The sequence below is a fragment of the Myiozetetes cayanensis genome, unplaced genomic scaffold (genome assembly GCF_022539395.1).
Source record: "Myiozetetes cayanensis isolate MyiCay16 unplaced genomic scaffold, myiCay2020 scf1, whole genome shotgun sequence".
Lineage (NCBI taxonomy): Eukaryota > Metazoa > Chordata > Aves > Passeriformes > Tyrannidae > Myiozetetes > Myiozetetes cayanensis.
In genome coordinates this window covers 120,864,070-120,887,019 of record NW_026086604.1, presented here as the reverse complement: position 1 = coordinate 120,887,019, position 22,950 = coordinate 120,864,070, and the positions used below count along the sequence as shown (strand labels likewise).

Genomic DNA, 22,950 nt, shown 5'->3' with positions numbered 1-22,950 from the left:
ATGAAAACTTCCAAAAGCTTTAATTGAATAACTGTGCAATTTATAAGGGTACTTTAAAATGCCACACATGTACAACAGCTCTTGACAATTCTGTAGATGAGGGTTTAACTGTACAAATTTACTTTGCAAAGGGTAAAACTTACATTTGTACTGTCCTTCAGGGAGTCAGGGAGTGCTCCAGGAAAAGTAATAGCTTCCCACTACTACAGGTAATTATCTTGTTTTGCTGATTGGCTTGCTGTGTGATGGAAAGTTATGTGAAAAAACAAGCCTTGCTTATTCCAAACTCAGTGCAAACTATTTCCTCTGATCCTGTGTTTCCTGTGCAGAAGGCTGTGGGAAGGTCTTTAGGAATTTTAAGGATAGGTCCTATCCTTTCATTAATAATGTTCTAACTAGTAGTTCCTTATGCTTTGGCTTTTATTACTGATTTTTTTTCAAGTGGTTTCATTACACAGTTTCTCACAGTGTTACATTTAACTGGCATGTTCTTCCTCCCTTTTTATCTCACGGTCAAAGTGTAAGATAGGGATGTTAACCTTTTCTTCTGTATGTATTCATAAAGTGTGACATATGACCATCTAATCAAGATATAAACAACCAGGTCTCTGAAAAGCAGTTACCAATGCTGTTCTTCTTTGACAGGCTTCGTCGTCATTCAAAGAAAAGCAGAAGGGGGAGACCCTTCACTCAGACAAGGAGTGGCCTTGGCTGGACAGTATGGAGGAAACATTCCTCCGTCGTCAACTCATCCTCACATTGCTTTGGAGGGAAAGCCAAATAGCAGCCACCAAGCTCTCCTGCAGCATCTGTTACTGAAAGAACAAATGAGACAGCAAAAACTTCTTGTGACTGGTAATGATCAAAGCTTCAACAATACTACATTAAGATGTTTTTAATGACTCTTGTATTCAGTTTAAACTAAATGTAGTAACACAGATACCATGCACCCTAACCATTGGGAAAAGTGGAAGGGTAGAAGAGTAAAGGACAGTATCTGTTTTCTCTTTTAGTGATTCTATTCCAGTCTCTTAGCCTGAAAGAATTCAGTGATTACAGAAAAGAGAAAATGATTACTTCATCACATTCTTTTCCGGCAGCTGAACTTCCCAGCATGGCGAGACACGTGGTACACATCCCACTGAATCAGTGCTGATGTAGAGTTCCTCAATATACACCCCTCTTCTCACTGAAAGCTTTCTCTCCTATTAGAACTATTAGTTTGTTGTTTTTCACAAGGGAGTGAAATGTCCCTGTTTTGCAGGAGCGGTTCCTCTGCATCCACAGTCTCCTTTAGCAGCAAAGGAGAGAGTCTCACCTGGCATAAGAGCTGCCCACAAGCTGCCTCGTCACAGGCCACTGAATCGAACCCAGTCAGCTCCTCTTCCTCAGAGTACTTTGGCCCAGCTGGTCATCCAGCAGCAACATCAGCAGTTTTTGGAGAAGCAGAAACAATACCAGCAGCAGATCCACATGAATAAGGTGAGTTGCCAAAGTAAAGGATTTCCAACTAACTTAAAGGTTGAAAACTAATAAGGAAGTTTAGTTATTGGTGCCATGTGGTCATGGACAGCAGAGAGGTTCTTGCACGAGTATCTTGTTTGGTTTTGCGTAGTTGATACGTATATTGGTATAGAACTGAATTGTCAGCTTCTGAAATAGGCTACAATTCAACAAAATAAGGTTCAAAGCAGCTTACAATTTTACATTACAAGTGTTTTCCTGTTGAATGGTAAATAATGCCTTAAATATTACTAGATTTCTCTCCAACTATTTCATGTGTACTTCTGAGCTTCAGTAGTCACTCCATTCAGCTGCTTTTGAACTGTATTAAAACCTTTCTCACTGTGGACTAGTATGTGGCGTAAATGGATAACTTATTTGAACTCAATCAGCTCATTAAATTTGTTGTTTCTATGTGAGAAACTTACTAAATATCTGGAGAAATTTTTAATCAGCATTTACCAAACTGACTTTTTATCTGACCGTATAAGGAGAAAGAGAAGAATGTGCTGTTGCAACATTTGATACAGAGTTCAATCATGCAGCCCATGATTGCCTGTACAGTAACACCTTATTCTGAGCAGGGGCAGGGGGAAGAGAAAAGGGACCATCCACTAATAAACAAAGAGCAGCAGAATCCAAATAGATTTATAAGGAGACAAATGCTTCTACAACAAATGTAATGTCATTCCCTGCTCTAAAATTAAGATATACAAGTAATTAAATGTTTTTATTTGGAGAACGTTTTTCTGCATTTTCTGCATAGTTTTCCGAAAGTTGTTTGCTGAAGCTCGGCAAACATATTATTTCATATTATTTAGAAGATACTAATCATACATCTTTAGTTATCTTCTTTTGTTTGAGTATTACTCAATAACTCTATTTAAGAGGCAATGGCAAAGAAGATGAAAAGCGGATGTTCCTTGTACCCAAGGGAAAAAAAAAATCAATCCACCTTACTGGGTGAATTTCCCAGGGGTTACTGATTCTTTGGAATCTACTAAGAATTCCCAACAAAATTAGAAACAAACCTAGAGTTTAAGTACATAGTTTGTACAGTGGTTTGGTTATTAAATCTTGTCTTAATTAGGAAAAATGAAGACCAGAAAACTTCAAAGTTCAGAGCTGATCCTTCCATGTTAACCCCTCTCAGCTTGGGTGTTTTGATTACTCAACTAGGACTCCAGTTGGCTTTTCTTTGAGTATGCATTCCATATGTTTAATCAAGATGGCATATGTATATCTTGTAGCCTCAGGTTTTGAAAATATTTCACCTTCCCTCAATTGTTTGAAAAGAAAAGAATTTTTAACGGGTAAAGTACTGAGTCTTTGTTCTACAAACCCATCAGTTCATGCACTCCTCTCAAAGCAAAGAACCCCACTGATGTGTTTTTGTTAGATAATATGCTTACTGTTATAAATTCCACCATAGCATTTGGGATATGTGCTGTGACATATATGTACATTTGTCCCCAGTGTGAAAATTAAACTTGAGGCACATGAACATATATTTCTAGTCACATAGGACTAGGAATTCATTTAACCTCACAAGAGCTAGACTAAATAAGGAGGTAAAAGACTGGAGTTTGTTGGGATAATGCTTGTTTCAGTAACATTTTTTTTGCTGAGTTAAGCTACACTGAAAATACACATTAATGAGAATAATTTTCTCTCATACTTGAAATACACTTTTGTTCTCACATGGTTCTTTGTGATGAAGAGACAAAATAAAATTCCTTCTTTGAAAACCTGGTGAACCTAGCTTTTATTCTGTATGGTATTGGCTATACTCATATGCAGATAGTAGAAAGTTAGGGCCTTTATCTTAGGGCCTTTCTCTACCTTGAACCTCAGCAACCTACTTTTGCCCCAATAGTTTCTCAGTCTCCTTTACTCCCAGAGCAGTCAACCTTCTTTAGGAGCACAGTAACTCCTCAGAGCAGCAAATACCTGAGGAGGAATGAGGTCACATGGCAGCCACAGAAGCAGTGAGTTATCTGAGGATGCGTGTGGTTTTTCGGACTTTACAGTTTGCAGCATCTGGGTTCTTCTCCATTCTCTGAAGAATCATTTTGGTGAATAGTACTGAAAAATGTCAGTGCTCTAACCATGTATGTCCTCGGCAAGGACACAGAAAGCCAGGGGTCCTTCTTACGTACTTAAGAACCCGATTTTTAAAAACTGAAATGTGAGGGTAGCCCATAGGCAAGAGAGTGAAAAAAAAAATCAAACCATGAAGTAGCTTTTATGTACTGAATTTAAAGCTATATTCTTTAACCCTTTAGCTAAAAGTTCAGATTGAACACCTGTGCCTACATAAGGTTTCTGAACTCTGCTAGCATGGTGGAACATACTTCCTTCAATCTTAAAACTTGACTCTATTCACAGGTGAAGTTATTTGTTCATTACGTAATTTGTATGGCTCTACAATCAAACTCTGCAAAGCATAGTTATAGTTATTTGAAACTTTAAACAGTAGATATTCTAGGTCAGGTAGGAAAACAACACAATATCTTCTCATTTCTTAGGACAAGACTGGGCACGTACCAAGTAAACACATGAACTTGTTATTTTCTATTGTTCTGTCCCTTACTCTCCTGTTCATAGTCTGTATAATGAAATCTGCAAAGAGGTAGAATTTCCTCCTTTTCAGTCATGGAAAATGCAGGGGTTTTATTTAATAAGAAATACTAAAATATTCTCTTGAAAGTTTGGGTGGTAAAGTTCAGAACCATTTTAAGCTGACAAGAACTATGAAATGCCAGTTGATCAACAGCTTAGAACAAATTAATATCTCCTTTTTCTTTTCTATTACTCTTTCCGTTTTTCTCCCTTTGAATGTTTGCCCTGAGCTAAGATCATGTGGCATCTATCAGCGCTCCCTGAAAACTGGTTTTGGTCAGATCTTTTTGGCTGACCTATAGGTGAATCCTGATGTAACAATACAAAGAGGAAGAGAACCAGTTTTTCCCCACCCCATTGTTCTTGTATTTATCTTGTATTTTAAAAAAACACATTTCTTTTCTTCGAGGAAAAAATATGCTTCAGCAGCAAGCCAGTGCTGATGTGAGGGTGATAACATGCGAAACCTAACATAGGTCAGAGGTAAAGGATTCCCTTGGATCATTTCCATTCTGAAAAGAAACAAATCATTTCCAAAAGGTATGCCTCTGTCCTTCATAACAAAGAGAAGCTCCCCTATGGATTATTTCTGGTCAGCTGTCAGATGCCAGGCTTTTGATGTGGGAAACGGTATACATCTCCACTGAAGTCTGGCATGTATACCTGTGGGATCTAGTATGCTGACCTTCTGAAAACATTCTGCGAATGTTGACATCCCATCCAAAAGTAGGTAAAGACTCTTGTCCCAGAATTAGGAATGAATGTGAAGTAACCTGAACTCAGCTTGTCTTAGAGAAGATCGGCTTTACCATTGTCAGCTTTAATATACTTCTGTCCAAATGACAGCTTATTTCCTCATAACACCCTTTGATCACCACTGCAAATCTTCATTCTGCTCAATAAAGAGAGTTCAAAGTCCAAAACTCCCAATTAAAAGTAGTGCAATTGGGTACCAGGAGACCACTGCTACAATAAAAAAACTTTAAATCTTGATATTATTTGTGTATATCTGTATCTAGAAAGCTTTGACCCTGCCACTAGCAGAAAAAAAAAAAAGGATTTTGATATCACTAGTGTAAGTCCAAAGCCCCTAGCAGAAGTCTGTGTCCAAGAAAATCTCAGAAATCATAATGTGAAGAGTACATGAACATAAGTCCTCTGTCTTTAAAGGTTATTTTTGTCATGTACGATGAATAAGGCCTGCCTCTGCTGAAGCTAAACTAGCACAGTCTTCACTGGTACCCAAATTTTATTTGATCAGTGTGGGAACCCTATTTGTGTTCTTAAATACTGTATTCATAGTATTTTGACAAATTTTTTTTAGTGGTAAAATTCTCAGTATATTAAAGTAAATGTTAAAATAATGGGGCAGTGATAGTGGGCACTAAAGTATGGGAGCTGTATGGATAATGGTAAAGCTTAGATAAGAAATACCTGAATTTCAGTTTTCGTTCCAGGATGTCAATTGGTTCAAAACATCTTTGGATATGGAAGCAATGGCTGGACGAGACTGTGAGATAAAAAATATAGAGGAAGTGAAAATTCATTAGTGCTTTGGATAATGTTCATAGTTAACCAGTCTCTCTTAATAAAATAAAAAATAATACATACTGATGGAAATATTGATGGAAAAAATAGGAAGATTATTTGTAGAAATACTGAAAAGATACAGTTAACCCCAGTTTAATCATTCCTTTCTCTGAATGATACTTAATGAAATGTGGAAGACTGGATCAGGTTCAGTGGTAGTAAATTAATCTAGTTTCATTAAACATATTACCCTAAGGTTTTGGCTTTGCAGCTTACACATCTGACCAGCATCCTCTGAAGGTGAGAGGTATTCTTCCAAATATTGCTTACAGCAGGGGTTTATTTGGACAAAACTAAAGCAACAATTGGCTGTGTTTGGAACTGGAAAATACCCAGAGCATTTTCTCCTTTCTTAATGTTTAAGCCATAATGCAGGAGAATGATGTTGAAAGACAAATATATCCCTTAGAAATGTTGTACTACATGAGTAAGAGAGACAACAGTAAGCAGATGCCAAGTTACCAACAGATACAGCTGGTCAAAGTAATCTAATTGTCATAGGGAAGAAGGGGGAGAAGTGTGTTCAGTAAGTACATACATGAGTTCTTAGAAACAACTGCCATGTATTTCAAATGAACAATTAATTAAGGATGGAAAGTATGGAGTGACTGTTGCAGGATTTCATGTATTGTCTCTTGGTAAAGACATTTCATTTAAAATCATTCATTTTACAAGAGCTTATCATTTCAAAGGAGAAACAAAGGCAGGGGCGGCAACTGAGAGACCTATAAAATGGTCTGTTGAAGTGTCCAGATTATTTAGTCTTCCATTTTTCTATACAAGCAAGCAGGTTAGATTATGTTTGATGACTTTTTTTTTTTGGTTGGACTCTTGCAGTTATACAGTGGAGTTGATGTCTGTAAATGCTTCCTCTTCTGATGCCACTATTTACTTTGGCTCATGCATATCCCTTACAGTTTAATTTCCTGAAAATAAAAGTAAAAAAAAAAAAAAAAGTTACATTAGCATGAAGCCATTTTTCTAGTGACTGCTTTAGTTGCAATAGTGATAACAGTAAAGTATATTGGTTAAAGATAAGTAGTATGTACAGTTCTTAATTTCTTAGTGAAATAAATTATAGTTTTGTTATTATTTTTAAATGCAGTTTTGCTAAAACTCAGATTAAACAATCACTTTTTCAAAATAAAAAATACGCATTAAAATGAGGAGAAAGTCCTGCATGTAACCTACAGATAAATTCAGGGAAAAAAATGAAAAGTGAGGATTTAAAGTCAAAAATTTAAACATTAAGTATAAGCAGAAGTATCCAGCTGCGTAGTGAAAGGATCTGAGCAGTGTTTCACTCAGAACTCATTTTCTGCTGTGTAATCCATCTTCAGATAGAGAGAGAAGATAGAACTACTGACTCTAAACTGCTATCTTCACGTGTCTCCAGATACATAATTTTCCTGGTACTACAAGGAGATATAATATAAAATAAGATGTTTTTGGCTTAGGAGAACTGAACAGTCTCCTGGTAATGCTGCTAATATAGTACTGAAATAGGATGGGGCCAAGCTGTCTTTAAAAAACACATTTCACAGATTTTTAGAAAATTCAATTTGCTTATCTCCTCCTGTCACTGAAGTCTGGAGCAAATCACCTGCTGACTTCCATGGCATGGATAGAGGCCCCAAAACAGGAACAGTGCAAACTGAAATGCGCACAAATACCACTCTGAGTCTCTGCAGCCCCCTTATGTATGCTTGTTCACTCCACTGACTGCACGCAGAAAGTGTTTGGAGGTGATCCGTGCATTCATTCTGTACTGCAGTCTGTCATGTGTTGCCTCAGAAAGCTCAGCAGCAGATCTATACCCATACAGCAGTGTGAATAAAAAAAAGCCTGACATAAAAGCGAAAAAGCATAAAAGAAAGGAGAGCAGTAATGAGCTAAATATGTGTCTTAACTTTGCTGTGGACATGCAGTCATTTTCTCTTGGCTTCCCCTCCAGAATAACCCACCTGGTGTCAAGTAACTGGCACATGGAATGGTTTACAGATGGATCAGCTTCAGTAACTGTCGTAGCTGTATATGATTATATGTCACACAGATGTTTCAGCTTCTATTTGCTCACTAGTAGCCAGCCACACAGCCTTACTTGCCTATCTCTTCTTCTTTGAGGATGTTTAACTAATAAATAATAATAATTTAACAATAACTAAGTACCTGAGCTGATTGGATGTAGTTAGCTTTAGTGCCTTTTTGGTCAGCGTCATCCCCTGAGAAGAAACTGGAAAAGATTTATGGGTTTCATATAAGAAATTTTTTCGATGCCGCTTAATAAGACAAGACGCTGCATTAGTTGCAGCATGCAGGATACACATATTGTGATTTGCCAGTTACTATAGTAATGAAAAAGGATTTTTTATTTTTTTCTTTTTAGTAAACCATTAAACTCCCATTACACCCCAAAAATGTAGGTTTGCTGTGACAGAACTCAGACAGTCTTCCACAGTGGAATTTGTTCCTCCACTGTTGAGGTGTATGCATCAGAGCATCAACTGGAACTGCATAAATTGATCTTTCAACTCTACTTGTGGATTTTGTGGGAGTTCCTAAATCCAGCTGTAGCTTCTTGATCACAGTCTACATGGCAACCCTGCCCTGCACTAGGGTGGCATTTTTCTGTGTGCATTAGCAAGCTGAATGAAACTGGATGGTCCATGGTTTGTGACAAAAATAGGTATAGTGAAGCCATCCAGTAACTGAGTATATAACACTAGCTAAAACTCAGTTTTAAAGACTTGGTATTTTGGGAGGGAGTCAGATGGGAAGAGGAAAGTAGGTAAGAGTAATGGTAAAAGGCATATTTTTCCCCTCAGGATATTTGACTTTGATGATTTGCTTGAAATCAAGGGGGGGCAGTTGAATAAATGGTAATTACTCACTTGACCCCTTGGAAATTCTTACTCACCTGATTTGTGCCTCTTTCAATAAAGTGGGAATTTTGGACTAGTGTGCAATTCATTGGCTTTATCTTAAATAGCAAAATGTAAACTGCATGTGATTGCAATGCTCAGGCCTCTGGCACTTCAGCAGAGCTTTACAATAGCAGTTAATGGTGTAAAACCAGTATTTTGGGTAGCTGTGTTATGTCATTATTGCTGAAACTGGGATACCTGTACAATGCACCACAAAAGCTGTAGTCTTTCCAGTCATGGACAGATGTGCTTGTAGTATCTTTGTGCCATGCAATAGAGGACTGATGCCAGCTCTTTGTCACTGCTCCTGTGTTGGCTTTTGGTGCCTTCAAGCTTTAATTGATGGAGAAGTTTGTGTGAACATTTCCTGATTTGCTTATAACAAAACACTAACCAGATTACTAATTTACTTATATCTTAGAGTTCCTTTATTATTTTGTGTTGAGGAAAATTAACTGTAAGATTGTATTTCTGAATTCATGTTTGAAGAGTATGAAGGGAGAGAAATTTCTCTTGATTACCATCTGTAACAGTCTAACAGATGTTTTCATCATCCTGCCTGATTTTTAGTTTATTATTATTATATAGCACTCCATATACATGGTATTTTCTACTGCAGAGTAAGAAGTGACCTTTCGCTCAGGGACTTTTGTTCTTTTTTCCCTGTACATCAATATTTTGGCAGTGCATAGCTACACGAGTTTGCAGCAGAAGCTTTAGTTTTGTCCCTGCAAATCTAGTACTTTTTGGTGTTCAGCGTCAGTGAAAGGAGTCAGTAACTGTTCTCCTCTTCTCTTTCCAGATGCTCTCTAAGTCCATTGAGCAGCTCAAGCAGCCTGGCAGTCACCTGGAGGAAGCTGAAGAAGAGCTTCACAGTGATCACTCCATGCAGGAAGAGCGAGCTCCGGCCAGCAGTGCCAGCGTTAGGGCTGAGAGCAGCAGTGCTGGTGTGGATGACAGAATAGGACAGCAGGTGGGGGCTGTGAAAGTCAAAGAGGAGCCACTGGACAGTGATGAGGATGTTCAAACCCAGCAAATGGAATCTGGGGAGCAAGCTGCTTTTATGCAACAGGTAATAGGCAAAGATTTAGCTCCAGGATTTGTAATTAAGGTTATTATCTGAACATCACATGCATTTTCTAAGCTTTGATAAGCAATTGTGTTTTGATTCACGGACCTAGCAAATCCTGATTTGCTGTTCAAAGAGTTTAACAAGTGCAGAAGTATTGTATGTACACTTGAAAACATAGTGAAGTTCATCATTATGGCCACTAATTGAGAAACTACCTGTTGCAGTCAATTATTCTGCATATATCTGCGTAATAGCTGATAGACTTTGTATTAACCCAGAATTACCATACATTGCTTACTTTTAGTGAAAGAGATCATGTATCACTTAGCCTGTTGAGATCAGCAATTGCTGGAACTAGTTTCCAAACCTGATTGATGAAACATTCTTCTGCTCTAATTTTGAATCCTCTGATTTTGCTTTCAGCTGTCTGTATATATTGTATCATACCATAGTCTTGAACACTGTTAACGTTAGGGTATTTTTTCCCCAGTAGACAGGTACTGACTGCTATATCAGTGGTCCCAGGTTGATGTATAAAGTTAATTTAGAGAAAAGTACAAGGTGGATATAAAGAGGCAAAGCAAGGCACTGTTTTTAAATTGCATTGTTTTCTTTTTTTGCACTGCTTGGTTAATTTTTCATTCTGTCTTATTTGATGATAATGTCCTGAGAGACGTCCTTAAATGCAGTAGATGCAAGTACTGGTGAGAAGCAAAATGCAGCATTAGGCTCCAGTCAGTTATTAGGACATTGCACGAAAAGCAGATATGTTATCGTTATCATCTGATATCCAATCACTTGTTTATTTCTTTTTAAATGAAGACTAATCGTAAAACCTTTCCTGCCAGGGTCTCATGGACAAATCCTAAAACAACAACTAGGCATAAAATGCCACCTTGACAAAGGGCACGTTCAGCTTCTCCGGGAGCTTTTCCCCAGAGCTGAGAGGCGCAGTGAGTGTGTGCAGCCCACAAGCTGGCGTCCCTTTCCATCCCTGTACGATCAGGCAGAGCAAGGCTGGGTGCAGTGCAAGGCCCTGTTTATTTAAGTCAGTGCTTTGTCAGGTCCCTGCTGTTCTCCTGCAGAAAAGTGATTTTGGGAGGGGGGGCAGGAAATGCCTTATGGAAACAGGAAGCCCAAGTGATTCATGTGCTGAGGAATGCGGGGTGGGGGGGACGGGGCAGCGCTCCTTCTGTTTTTAAAGGCACTCTATGAATTGATTTATTGTCAAAGAAAATAACAAAGCGAGTAGGGAAATTGTTAAGGAAGCTTTCCAGTGAAACATTTCCTTCATATTCCCTTTTGATATGTTTACCTTGTTTTATAGGTTTACTTTTGTTAAGCTAGTTAAAGATTCATTGTATTAAGATCCCCTTTAATATGGATAATCCCAAACTGACCTGGACTCCTTGTCAGGTTTTTTTTCTATTAAAAATATTTATATTTCTAACGCTGAGGTATTTTAAGGTGCAGTATCCTGTTTCAAAAGAGATAGCTGTTTTTGCCAAATGTAGAAATTGTTCTAAAGTATGTTATTAGCATGTGTTGTTTACATTATGCTCTAATATGATTAAAATGTTTTTAAAATTCTAAAATGTTGCAGCTTCTAAAAAGATACATTATCCTTTTTCCTAGAAGGTCTCCAAACAAATGACTAAATAGTTGCTGTTAACATGAAAGGCCTCAATAAATAGAAAAGATTTATTATTGAGAAAACACAGGTGATTTTTATGTGTGCTTCATATTTGAACAGAAATCTTTCTCCATCTTGGATGAAAAAAATCACATTCACATTCAAAAAGTGAAGGATATAGAATGAAATTGTATGTGTTTCCCATTCTGTATATTTTTAATTTTCTTTGAAAACTAACTTCAGCCTTATCTAAAAGGGATAGTGCATCTTTTAAAATACTTTTGGGGAGAAACTTGCAATTGAGAAGAATTTTGTACAATATCAGTTCAAAAACATGTATTCATGAAAGACAAAAGATATTTTTATAATGTCATTCAGATGAGAAACCCCAATATATTAGTGGACTTTAATATCAGAATCTTTCAAATTTGGATAAAATTAAAATTAGAGAAGCTACCTGGAACCAGTGAAAAGGAAAACTGGGTTTAAACAACCACATTTCTAATTGATTACTGTCTCTTACATTTTAAATCTACTGTATTTATTATAATTTACACCCTTAGAGGTGATCTCTTGTTTTGTGTTGTAAATATATTCTGTTTGTATGTTCCCTTTTTTTTGCCTTCTGATATAAGTCTCTTCCTTTCTCAAATAAAGTTTTTTTTTAAAAGATCCCCTTTCAGATATCTGACTTTGTGTAAATTCGATAACTTAGTTGTGCTTTTGCTTTGTATAACAAACTATGTTTGCTACACATTGTTGAAACAATTTAAACTTTCAGGAACAAGGTTTTTGTTACAGTATTACAATAATTACACAAAGTCTTTCTTTTTTGGTCTCTTGTTTTATCCTACATCAATCATTTTAAGTTTTAGTGAATGTGGAATAGTATCAATGCATGCTCATTTTCCCATCATGACATCTGTCTTGAACATGTGATCATATATTGTACCATATAGGAAAGGTAAAAGTGAATCTCAGTGCCTTGACATCTAATTATCCAAAATTCAGACAAACTGAAATAATTTCCATGATATTTCTAAAACCTGCCTAGACCCCTGATCTGAAAATGTGCTTGTACTGAACCTCTTTGATAGTCATCAAGACCTTTGCAAAGCAAGAGTCCACCTGTAAATATGTTGGGGAAGTGAGAATCTAGGAACTTTGCAGACATTAAAGCTTGAGACAGTGAAGTCCTGCTGTAGAGAACTTCCATGAAGATGTTAAATGCTATGTGACATTTCCTGAACTTTGCTTAGGATCTACAGAGAGAAACAGCTTGTACTGTGTAGCAATCCCTGTTGCTACAGTACATGAATTACTACTACCAAAAGACTTCAGAAAATTGTTGCATTCTAGCTCTTTTAACTGTTCATTTGGCTCTAAGCAGTTTTGATTCTGGTATAATTTTAAATAAAATGCTTTCAACTACATAAGTATTTAAGAATAAATAGTTCTGTAAATCAAATTCAATTGTTCTCAGTGCAAAGTAATGTTTTGTCAGTAATACATCCACAAAAAGATAAAATGTCAAGTTTTAGCTTAGGAAAGCTTAAAACAAGCATAAATAGTATAACATTACACTGCTTGCTCTTTTGTTTATAATGATTTAGAATCCTATGTCTATAAGTAAATCATGCTTTCAACAGGGATTTTATTGCGATTCCATTTGTTTAAATACTTATGTTGGAATTAAAAGCCATAGATGTTTTCAACTTACAACATTCCTGTGTTAGAGATTACACTTAGATTTTTTCCTCAATTATTTGTTTATCATGCATCAGAGCACCCATAGTGAAGAAAATAGTAAGTTAATACAATTCACGAGCCTTATCTGTCCCATTGTTCAAAAAAAAAAAAAAAAAAAAAAAGCCAGCATAGCTGCCAATTTAGAAGTAATTGCTACTAAATGAGGTAAAATGCTTCATAATATTTACCTACTCAATCCAGACCCACATTACTGGAATGTAGGTACTGTAACATTAGCCTTTTTTCATCTTCTGGCATTAACAAAATAGGATTAAAAGCTGAATGCCTCAGCAAATCAGGAGCACTTCAGACACTATCACCATTCATTTGTGCACTATCTTCATTTCATCTTCATTATCATCAGGATCACTAAGACTTACTCCATGTTACTTAAGCAAACTATACCCTGTTTTTATCTTCACTGGCATTCTGAGGTAGAAGTCTATAACCTTTAGTCCCAAGTAGCAATCTAAAAATGTTTACTTATTTCTCCCCCTTATGAACACTTCACATTTTGCAGCCAAAATTAGCTAAGCCAAGTTAATTTCCTTACTGTATTCTGTCCCACTAGCAGCATGTCTTACTTATCCACTTAAGAAATGTTTGTTTGATTTTCATTTATTTGTTTAGTTTCTGATTTCCTTATACAGTTCCCATCATCTGGGTGGCAACAGAGCTTCTGTACCTCATTTCTCAGTGGAAGAATATAGCTTAGAACACCATCTGCTGAATTGCTGGTCAGGCAAAAAGAAGAGCATCCTGGATGAAATTATCTTCTCTGGGCCAGATTTTTCCACTCTATTTGGGAGACTCTGTGTTTTGTAGTTTTTTTCTCTTCTAATTCAGCCTGATTTGGAATAAGATTTAAAAACAAAAAATACAATTTTGTCAAACTGCACAGCCAGCAGAAAAGCTGGGTTTCTCAGCCATGCTTACTCATTTGCCCACACAGACAGGACTGGGAAGGCAAATCTTTTAGAACCTGTCCCAGTTTCTGGTCCTTATTTGCTGAGCTCAAGTGTCATACTCCTTCTGCTTATTTTGATTCTGCCCCCATAACTCCTCTAGCCCACACAGTATAAGTTCCCTGGCTATCTGTGGGCATGCACATCTGTTGGAGCCCCCCAAGGGTTATTTCAGCAGCAGCTGAGAGTTATAAGGGTACTAGCTTAGTAACTTGAAATCATTCAGGAATTCACTGCGATGGCTACGCAGGGGCCTTAGTCACTAGAGTTGTTTTGACAGACCAGATACTTACTTGTAAGTGATCCAGTGCTTTAATTAGCTGAATGAGATGTTTTGAATTTGGCTGTGGAGTCTTTGTTGCACTTGTTTTACTTTATTTTCCTTAGTTGTCTTGAAGGAACTGTATTGACTCTTAACAGTATATAGCCCTTAAATACCGGGAAGATTGTTTGGAGGATATGATGTTAAAAGTATCCCTCTGTTCACTGCAGGTGGTATGCCCTAAACTGGGCAATGCTTACTACTGCAATTAATGCAGTGTCTTCTTTTATTAAGCAGTACCTGAAAAATTTCTCAGATCAAACCCATAAATCTTTTCCAGTTGTTTCTCAGGGGATGACACTGACCAAAAAGGCACTAAAGCTAACTACGTGTAATCAGCTAGTGTGGATGGACCAAGGGGGTGGAGGGCTGTGTAGCTGGATTTGTTTTGTGAAAATTTTTCATTCATCTACATGCAAGGAATTCCCCTCTGAATACTTACTCTGCTTTCTCTCGTCTTTACTCTTAAGGGCCTATCCATCTCTATCAAGGTTCTAACTGTGGTCTCTAAAAACTATGTTACGGGAAGAACAATTCTCTTTCTGTAATGCCAATTCTATGTGAAAGTGCATAATAATGAGAATAATTACAAGTAATTATTTTTTCCCAGCTGGGTTTGAAAATTGCCCATTTTTTTTTAGAAAGCATCAGATTTACTATATTAATAATTGCCAAGGAGGTTATTATTTTTGTGTGTCACCTATTGTAAAATTTTGGTTACAGTAAGACTTATTTTATCACAAAATTAATTCAAGAACTAAATTGTCTGACTGACCATGTGGCATTACAGTATAAAACAATTATTTCATTTTATTGGTACCTGCATGGAATAATGTTGGGACTGCTTTTATTTTTTGATCAAAGATGTTTTATGCTGCTTTTCCTCCTTCAGATACTTACTATGTAGCACCTTGATACTTTTGTTACTGCACCCTTTTGTCACAGAAAGCAGCATGTTGAGATACCACTGAGGCAACACTGGACTAAATTACTTTATCAGGGTACATAACTAGAATGAATCAAAAGCATATAAGTCCAGATCCCAGTAATTATCGCTGCACATTTTGACAGTCAGAGATACTACTTTCAAACCTTTGGGCAATTCATCATTTTACTGTATCAGACAGCATGGATTTGTATTAATATTGTCATTGAAGAAGATTATGTGTTCTTGGAAAGCTGCTTCTTTAAATGCTTTATTTGGGAAGAATTCTGTTCTGAACTCTGAATGTCTTTTTCCCTGTCAGCCACATGAATGTGCAAACACAAGAGTTCTCATTTTCTACCTTCCTTTAAAATAAAAGAGTGAATTAATGCACGCCTCAGTTTACTGCTGGCTAAGTCTTCATAAAACTCCATTGTTTAATGTCCTGGAAGAGTAGCTCAGCCTGAATGCCTTTGAGACATAGGTGCTCTAATGCAGAAAGCAGTGCATAATGTCTCCTCTCATGTTCTGGCCTGTGACCCTTGGATCCCCAGGAGACCACGGAGGTCCTTCTGTTCATGCTGCCTGTATTTCCTCAGCAAAGGGTCTTGTGAAAATTACAGCTCTGAGATTGGAGCAATGCTGCGATGTCAAGGGCTTAAGAAGGCTTTGCTCAGGTTCTCTGTAAAACAGCATGGAGGATTCAGTCTCACACTCCTTCCTTAGTTTTTTCCTTTTGCTCCCATCGATATGGGCAGTGTGATAGTTTTCAGGTGGCAGCCTGTACATTTTTAAAGCAGATCTCTCTTATTGAACTGACCCAGGAGGGGGATAGCAGGATAGCTACTGATACCAACTGCTTCTAAGGCTTGCTCTCCTAGATCTTCCTCCACTAAAAATAAAAGTTCAGGAGTTACTGTATAGAGAGTGTGACTCCATCAGTCAGCTACCTGACTGCACAGAGGACAGGTGGTGATCAGGTTTTTCTCATTTCTCAGCCATTTTCATCCATTTTGACACCTTGCCTTAACGTATCAAAGGCACCCAAGCCCAACAGTGCATCCCTTGTCATCTTCCTTTCTTTCTAGAACTTCTTGGTTTTTCACCATTTATCTAAACTTGTTCAGGTCTTTTGTCATAGTTTCCCATAAGTTTCTGCATAGATTTCAGTTTTCTGAAGCTACTGACTTTATAGAGAGCAATTCAAAGCTTCTCTTTTACTGCTTCCAAGAGATAAATGAAAATGGAAGTGCTGAATACAGGTACCATCACCAGAGGCTGAGTCCAGGGACACCTGGATGGATAACGCACTAACTAGGCAGGCTGCTCATTTCACAAGTCCATCAACTGCTTTCAAGTTAGGTATTATTTTATGTCACTATTATAGTAGCTTGGACCCTCCCATAAAGGAAGTAATGCTTTCTTTCAGCAGGAAAACCAAAACTGTCTCAGCCCCTTGGTCTAAGTAGTTCACCAAGACCATCACCAAGGGCAAAACTGAATTACTTTCTTTACCGTTGGCAGAAGCCACTGGATGGAATTTTACATGTTTTCATAAGTCTAAGTACAGGGCAGCGTTTTAAGAGCAAAGAAATGCTACCAAGTTCTCTCTGTTGGTGGTATCCCCTCTGTGCCACTGAAGCAGCTAAGGTGGTTCCCAGGGATGGAGGCTCCTCACAGCATAAAGCTTATGTCCCTAAAGGGGTAATGCTGGAAAAGCACCAAAAGGTGAAGACTTCTTTCTGAGAGCATACATTCCAAAATCAGAAGAACAATTACACCCAAAGCTACCACAGTGTTTTTACCCTTCAATGAATAATTCCTAACAATAAGCCTCCTCAGCCCCTTCTCCCTCTCATGACTATCAATGCAGGTGTCCCCTGGTGTACCAGCCCCTCTGCCAAGTTCTCCACATTTGTCCCATTTCTGACAATCAGAAAGTGTAAGAGATCCTCCTGGGAAGGGCCATAAGTCTTTAGTTACCACTGCTTCACACCTCTGCTTGCCCCAGGGAAGGCACAGTGACTGGAGGCCAAAGCCAGTCAGGAAGGAAGGGATGTAGACAGAGGGGTGTCCTCCTTGCTCTGACACTATTGTGGAATGGCATGATGGGGGATGCTGAGAGGAGGCAGAGGAGGTGAAGCAGCAGTAGTGGAACATCTTACAGACACCTGGTAGTTTAGGTTTGAGAGCACTCCTCGGTTTGGAGGGCAACTCTGTCCTCTCCTGAGGATGACAACACTACCTCAGCAAAAGGCTACAGGTTTCTGCCTGCTGCAAAGTACTTTCTCCATTGTTATTATTCTCAGAAGACAAGATGGTAATGAGGGATTAAATTCTTTATCTTTCAATTAATTGCTTTAACCCATTGTACAGAAAGTTCAGGCTAAATAATTTAAGTTGAAATGCACTGGCCCTTTCAGGGAATAGAAGAGTTCAGACAGTTAAAGGAAGATTAAAAAAAGAGATCTGCCAACTACTACCAAAATTAGTTGTTAGTCTTCACTGTCCTGTCATTGTTTTCTCCTTTACTTATTTTAGATTCACTGTTAAACACAAGTTTTCCTGATCAAGCAATGGAGATTAGTCAGTAAAGAAAGCACTCAAAGGAGTAGGAAAAAAAGTCCCAATTTCTAGTTCTCCATACTGACTACATCTTGAATCTCACTTCAATAACTTGAGAAATACCATAACTGCTAAAGACTGAGCCAAGACTATCAATATTCTGTCATCCTTTATACTACTTTTCAAAGATAAAATGACATTTATTTTTCCAGCTTGAAGCTTGTACTTTGATTTCATTAAATTGAATCAGTTAATGAACTTAATACCATAGCTCAGTGGTGGACCTGAAATCGGAAACACTGAATTTACCATTGTTTCTTATCTGAGCTTTCTGGGTCAAGGATATAAAGTGAAGATGGAATATCTAAAATGCTTATGAAATTATCCAGTATATATTTCATCAGAAAACAGTGAGATAAATTTTTTATTTATTTTTTATGGTCATCTTTTCATGTATTGTAATGATTTTCTCTGAATTGCTAATACTCTTCATGTTAAGAGCATTTGTTGTCTTCAGAATTCCTCATTTATAGGAAGTGTTCTTGTATGTCATCTCCTAAAAATCTCAAGGAGTGGACATTTGAATCAGTATCTTCATTGATTAATAACTTCTTCCAAACTGATTTGCAGCCTTTTCCCTATTGTGCAAAATCATAACAAAACAGAAATACCAGTGATTTGATTTGGCCTCATCAACCATGAAAAGATGGGTCAGAATAGATTAGCAAGTGTTCTAGTTTATCTTAGTAGTGTAGTGACAAGTAAATTCAAAGATGACAGATGATCCCACTGACTAGCAATTCTTCTGACTGTATTATGGCATGGATAAACATGTTGGCTTTTCTAACAACTGGCCATGGAAACAAAGGAATCTGAGTTCATATGACTGTGGAAAACAGAACTGAAACAGAAATTCCTTTTTAATTCATGCTTTGAGTGCCTAGCTGTTACAAAAGACTGACAGAAACATGTTAGGGTCTCAATGTGAAAGATAACCAAGATGTTCGTATTAACTTTACTGGGAGGATTTTCCCCCCCTCCCGATTTGGAGCATCAGCACTACCCTCCAGTGTAAATCCAGTAATGTTTCCTGAATGTTCACATGCTCAGGGCCTTTTGAGCTGCACCTCTAATAATAAATAAATAAGGAATGAACTTGTTTGGCATTTTAGGCCAACGATCAAAGACAGGGAGCCTGGTGAATATGCTACTATATCACCTTTATTTTTGTGGGCATCATGCATTTTTAAAATGGTTGTACATTTCCCTGAACCAGTGTAATATAAAAGATTTACTGTTACAGTTTGTGTGTGGCCAGGCAATGGCATATGGAAAACATGTTTCCTGCTATTTAATTTAATTACTCTAATCACGTGCCAGCCTCGGGCATGTCATTCTGGACCTCTGAGGCTCTTTGTCTGTCAAAGAGATGGACAATATCTTGGCTTTGTTTAGTTGCTCTGCAGGCTGCAGATAAAACCACTGAAATACTGACTGTTTGTTTAACCAAAACTTTGCATTTTAACCATTTGGCTTTGATTTTTTGTTTTACAAGAAAAGATGACATTTTGGCCCTGGTGAGCTGAAAAGGAAATATTGGGGATATGAAGAACTGTCACTTGTGGGGCTTAATAGATGAAAAAGAATACTCTAGCCTTCTGGTCAGAAATCAGCTTTGTTAGCAGAAACTTAAGACAGACATCACTGTTGTTTTAGAATTGCCTATTAGCAAGGGCAGCTGGAAAAGTCCTGTTTATAACTGCTTCTTTCTAATATGGTTAGCCCTTCATTCAACAGTTTCAGTAGATTTTAGTTTCTTTCATCTTAATAGATGAAACTCTTATGGGTGAAACTAATTAAGATTCCATTGCAAATATTCATACCAACAATGTTGCAGCCAGGTATAAGTTAGTTTTTATGTTAACACTCTGCAGTTATTTTTATGTAAGAAATATCTGCAAATTACATCTTTAAGTCTTTTGACAAAAAAATGAGAGCATATAGACAGATTACAATACTCCATTCATATTATAAAACCCAAATATACAGAGAAATTAATCACACACTTAGCTTTAAGTATGTGCTTAACATCACCACTTCCTTCACTTGTAAGCAAGTACTCAGGACAACCTCTTCCTGCATCCAGAAGTGATACAAAAGAGTATTTTAGACTATATGAGGATATAATTGCTAAAAATCATGTTGTCAGAAGAGGAAAGAATAAGAACCATCTTACCAGGTATTACTAGACATAGAAAAACTTCTCTATTCTTACATTTAACTTCAGTTAAATATAACTTATATTAACTTCAGTTAGCATAAGTTTCAACAGTAAATTAATCTACCTCTTTATATGGTAGCGTGCCAGCATCCTGCCACAGTAGTTTTCAAACTATATTGCATGAGAGAAGATGGGCAGAAGGTCTATGAATAGGCTCTGAAGAAATCTGCATGATCAGAGGGTAACATTGATGGGATGGGAGGCGTAAAAGGAAAGTGTTCATCTTAACAGTTTACATATTTCTGATGTTTCAGTGTATGGTTTTCCAACTGGCTTTACTTTCTCCCCTGTTTTCTAGCTGAATCAATGAGATACAATAAATAAAAATTATTTCCTCTCAGTTTCACAGTGCAGCAATGTAAGAATTAAAAATGTTGTTTACTATGTACTGAATTACAGCTCCTGTCCCCTTTAGCTTTGAGCTAACCACTAGATGACACTACTTCCCACTTGCTTAACAGGTGTGGGCATATGCTCCAGTCTCTCCCTATAACAGTTCATATATTTATGTGCTTCTCGACCAAAGAACTTTAAAAAGAACATTATACAGGAATTGTCTTTACCAGTATACATTTTGATGAATTTTTGTAGATACACATAGGTATTTAGGTGTGTGCATGAAGGTGTACACAAGCGATGTGCTTGTGTCTTTGCATGATTTATAGAAAACAAGCATTATAACTCACTGTGTAACTCTTTAGGGTGTTGTAACTTAGCAAGTGTTGATGACAGCTCTACTTAAACCAGAGGAAGTCCAAGAAAAACTTAACAGGCGAGAGTTTGTGGACAACATTCCCCTTGTCCCCTATCCCCACTAACCTCCCCCCCTCAAAAAAAAAAAAAAAAAAAGAAAAGTTATTATATTACCTGCTGTACTGTGATTCTGGAAAGACTGGGTGTAGAGCAAAATATCATGCTGAAGAGTCAGGCGAGAGTAGGCTGTACTATTCAAGTCCAAAAATGACAAACTGTGAGGAGGAGAGAGACAGAGAAGGGCTGTCATGCATATCCATAAGGCAGCGGCTGCTGCTGCTGCGGTTTTTGAATTAGGAAGAATGAACTTACCAGAAGGATGTGTGGAAAGAATCCCACATTTTTACAACCCTGATTTCCAGAAATCCAGGAGCTCCAGATTACTTGAAAAACAGTTCCTCCAAAGTTACGTTTATGCTACTAAATTGCATGCACAAGGGCATGAGTACATGGAAGTGGAGTAATAGCACCTTCAGATATATTTTTATCTGTGCCTATGTCAACAAGCATTTTGCTTTGCTAACATTAATTTCAGTGATTTATAAAACAATTGCTCTATATGTCTTTAATACATGTTCTGAGTGATATAATTAAAGATTATTTTAGGTGGTCATACTAAAACTTGTCTTTAAAATCCACCTGTCATCTATTAGTGTGACAACCCATACTCAAAGAAAAAGTACAAATTACTTCTTGGTTTAATAATCTAAATTTGAAATATTAAAAATCATCTTCATTTTGCACCTATTATAATCCTGATCTCTCATGACTGTGGCAATATGGGCTGGATATTCTCTTATCACGTTAGCCATGTACTCTTGTACTTCTGCTGAAGGGACCCTGCAAGCAGAGAGGGGAGCCTCCTTGCCTTGGAAACATGCTCTGCTCCATTTACTTTTCACATTCTATCACAACCCATTATTTTAGCATTATTTCTTCTGTCTTAATGCAAAGAACTGCTACTAACGTGTATCAAAGCTTTACAATAATGTAATATGAAGCCCATATGGTGTCCATCTAGCACTGAGAAAGGTGCTCACCTACAATGAGCAAGGTATTTTTTGCTAATTAGCTATATTTGTTATATCAGGTTTGTCATGAGACACAATCCCACTTGCTGATTTGTGGGACTTCAAGAAACTGAATGGCCTTAATAGTGTCAGTTTTGCTGTATCTATGCAACAGTTCACTTAATGTAATGTTTCCTGTTGTTCTGTTGAATGTTTGGAAATTGTATTTACAGATAAAACCATTCCCATTCACAACTCATTTCCTCCAGCTTACAACAGTGTAAGTCCAAAGTCCCTATAAAAGAGCAATGATATCCAATAAATACAGCACCATAATTGTAAAATTATGGTTTAAAGTCATTTTTCAACAAAAAGACATGTTTATCTGTTTGCAGCCAACAACTTAACTAGATCCATGTAAGAACTGAGATTTTGTCAGCATTTTAAGGGTGCCCAAGTCTGTAGAGACAACAATGGATAGAATCAAGACTACCTAAATTGCAACCATAAGCAATGTAATCAAAATCAAAGATACGGTTTTATCCTGTGCATGTGTTACTTGGACAGGTTAATTTATTGGGGATTATGTATCTGAGGAGAAAATACATTTAATTTTGAACATAAAATAAGGGAAAGGCTGAGAAAAAAGATGTTAGCCAGAGGTTTTGCTTGTTTATTAAAATGCTGCCTTGTATTTAATCTAAACAAGATAATTACTTGTTCAGACTTTGATTTCCTCTGTAAATCTGGTGCTCTTACATTGCATTTAGACTGGGCATTTATGTGAATTGCTTCTTTTTCACCAATTTCATACAGTTTCTTAAATTTGTCAGTGAACGTGCTTGCGCAAAGACTGCTTAGGAAGGGAGAAAGCTCTCCACTCTATTTGTGACTAAGGATGAGCTCCAGGAAGGTTAGCTAGAGAATACAAAGGTAGGTGAGGCAAGAAAGCAGCTTACCTTCAGACCTGAATCTGGGGCTGAATCAACACCCTGTTGATACATATGCTGCCTGTGCAGGGACAAGTGTGATTGTA

At 37.3% G+C, this 22,950-nt stretch overlaps 1 protein-coding gene across 1 annotated transcript in view; it reads left to right on the top strand.

Moving 5' to 3' along the window:
• The window catches only part of HDAC9 (histone deacetylase 9), a 451,751-nt gene that overhangs the window by 259,803 nt on the left and 168,998 nt on the right, over positions 1–22,950 (top strand). Inside the window, 4 exon segments of the mRNA XM_050308389.1 lie at positions 646–682; positions 685–855; positions 1,265–1,482; positions 9,442–9,711. Of these exon segments, the coding sequence (XP_050164346.1) occupies positions 646–682; positions 685–855; positions 1,265–1,482; positions 9,442–9,711 (696 nt within the window).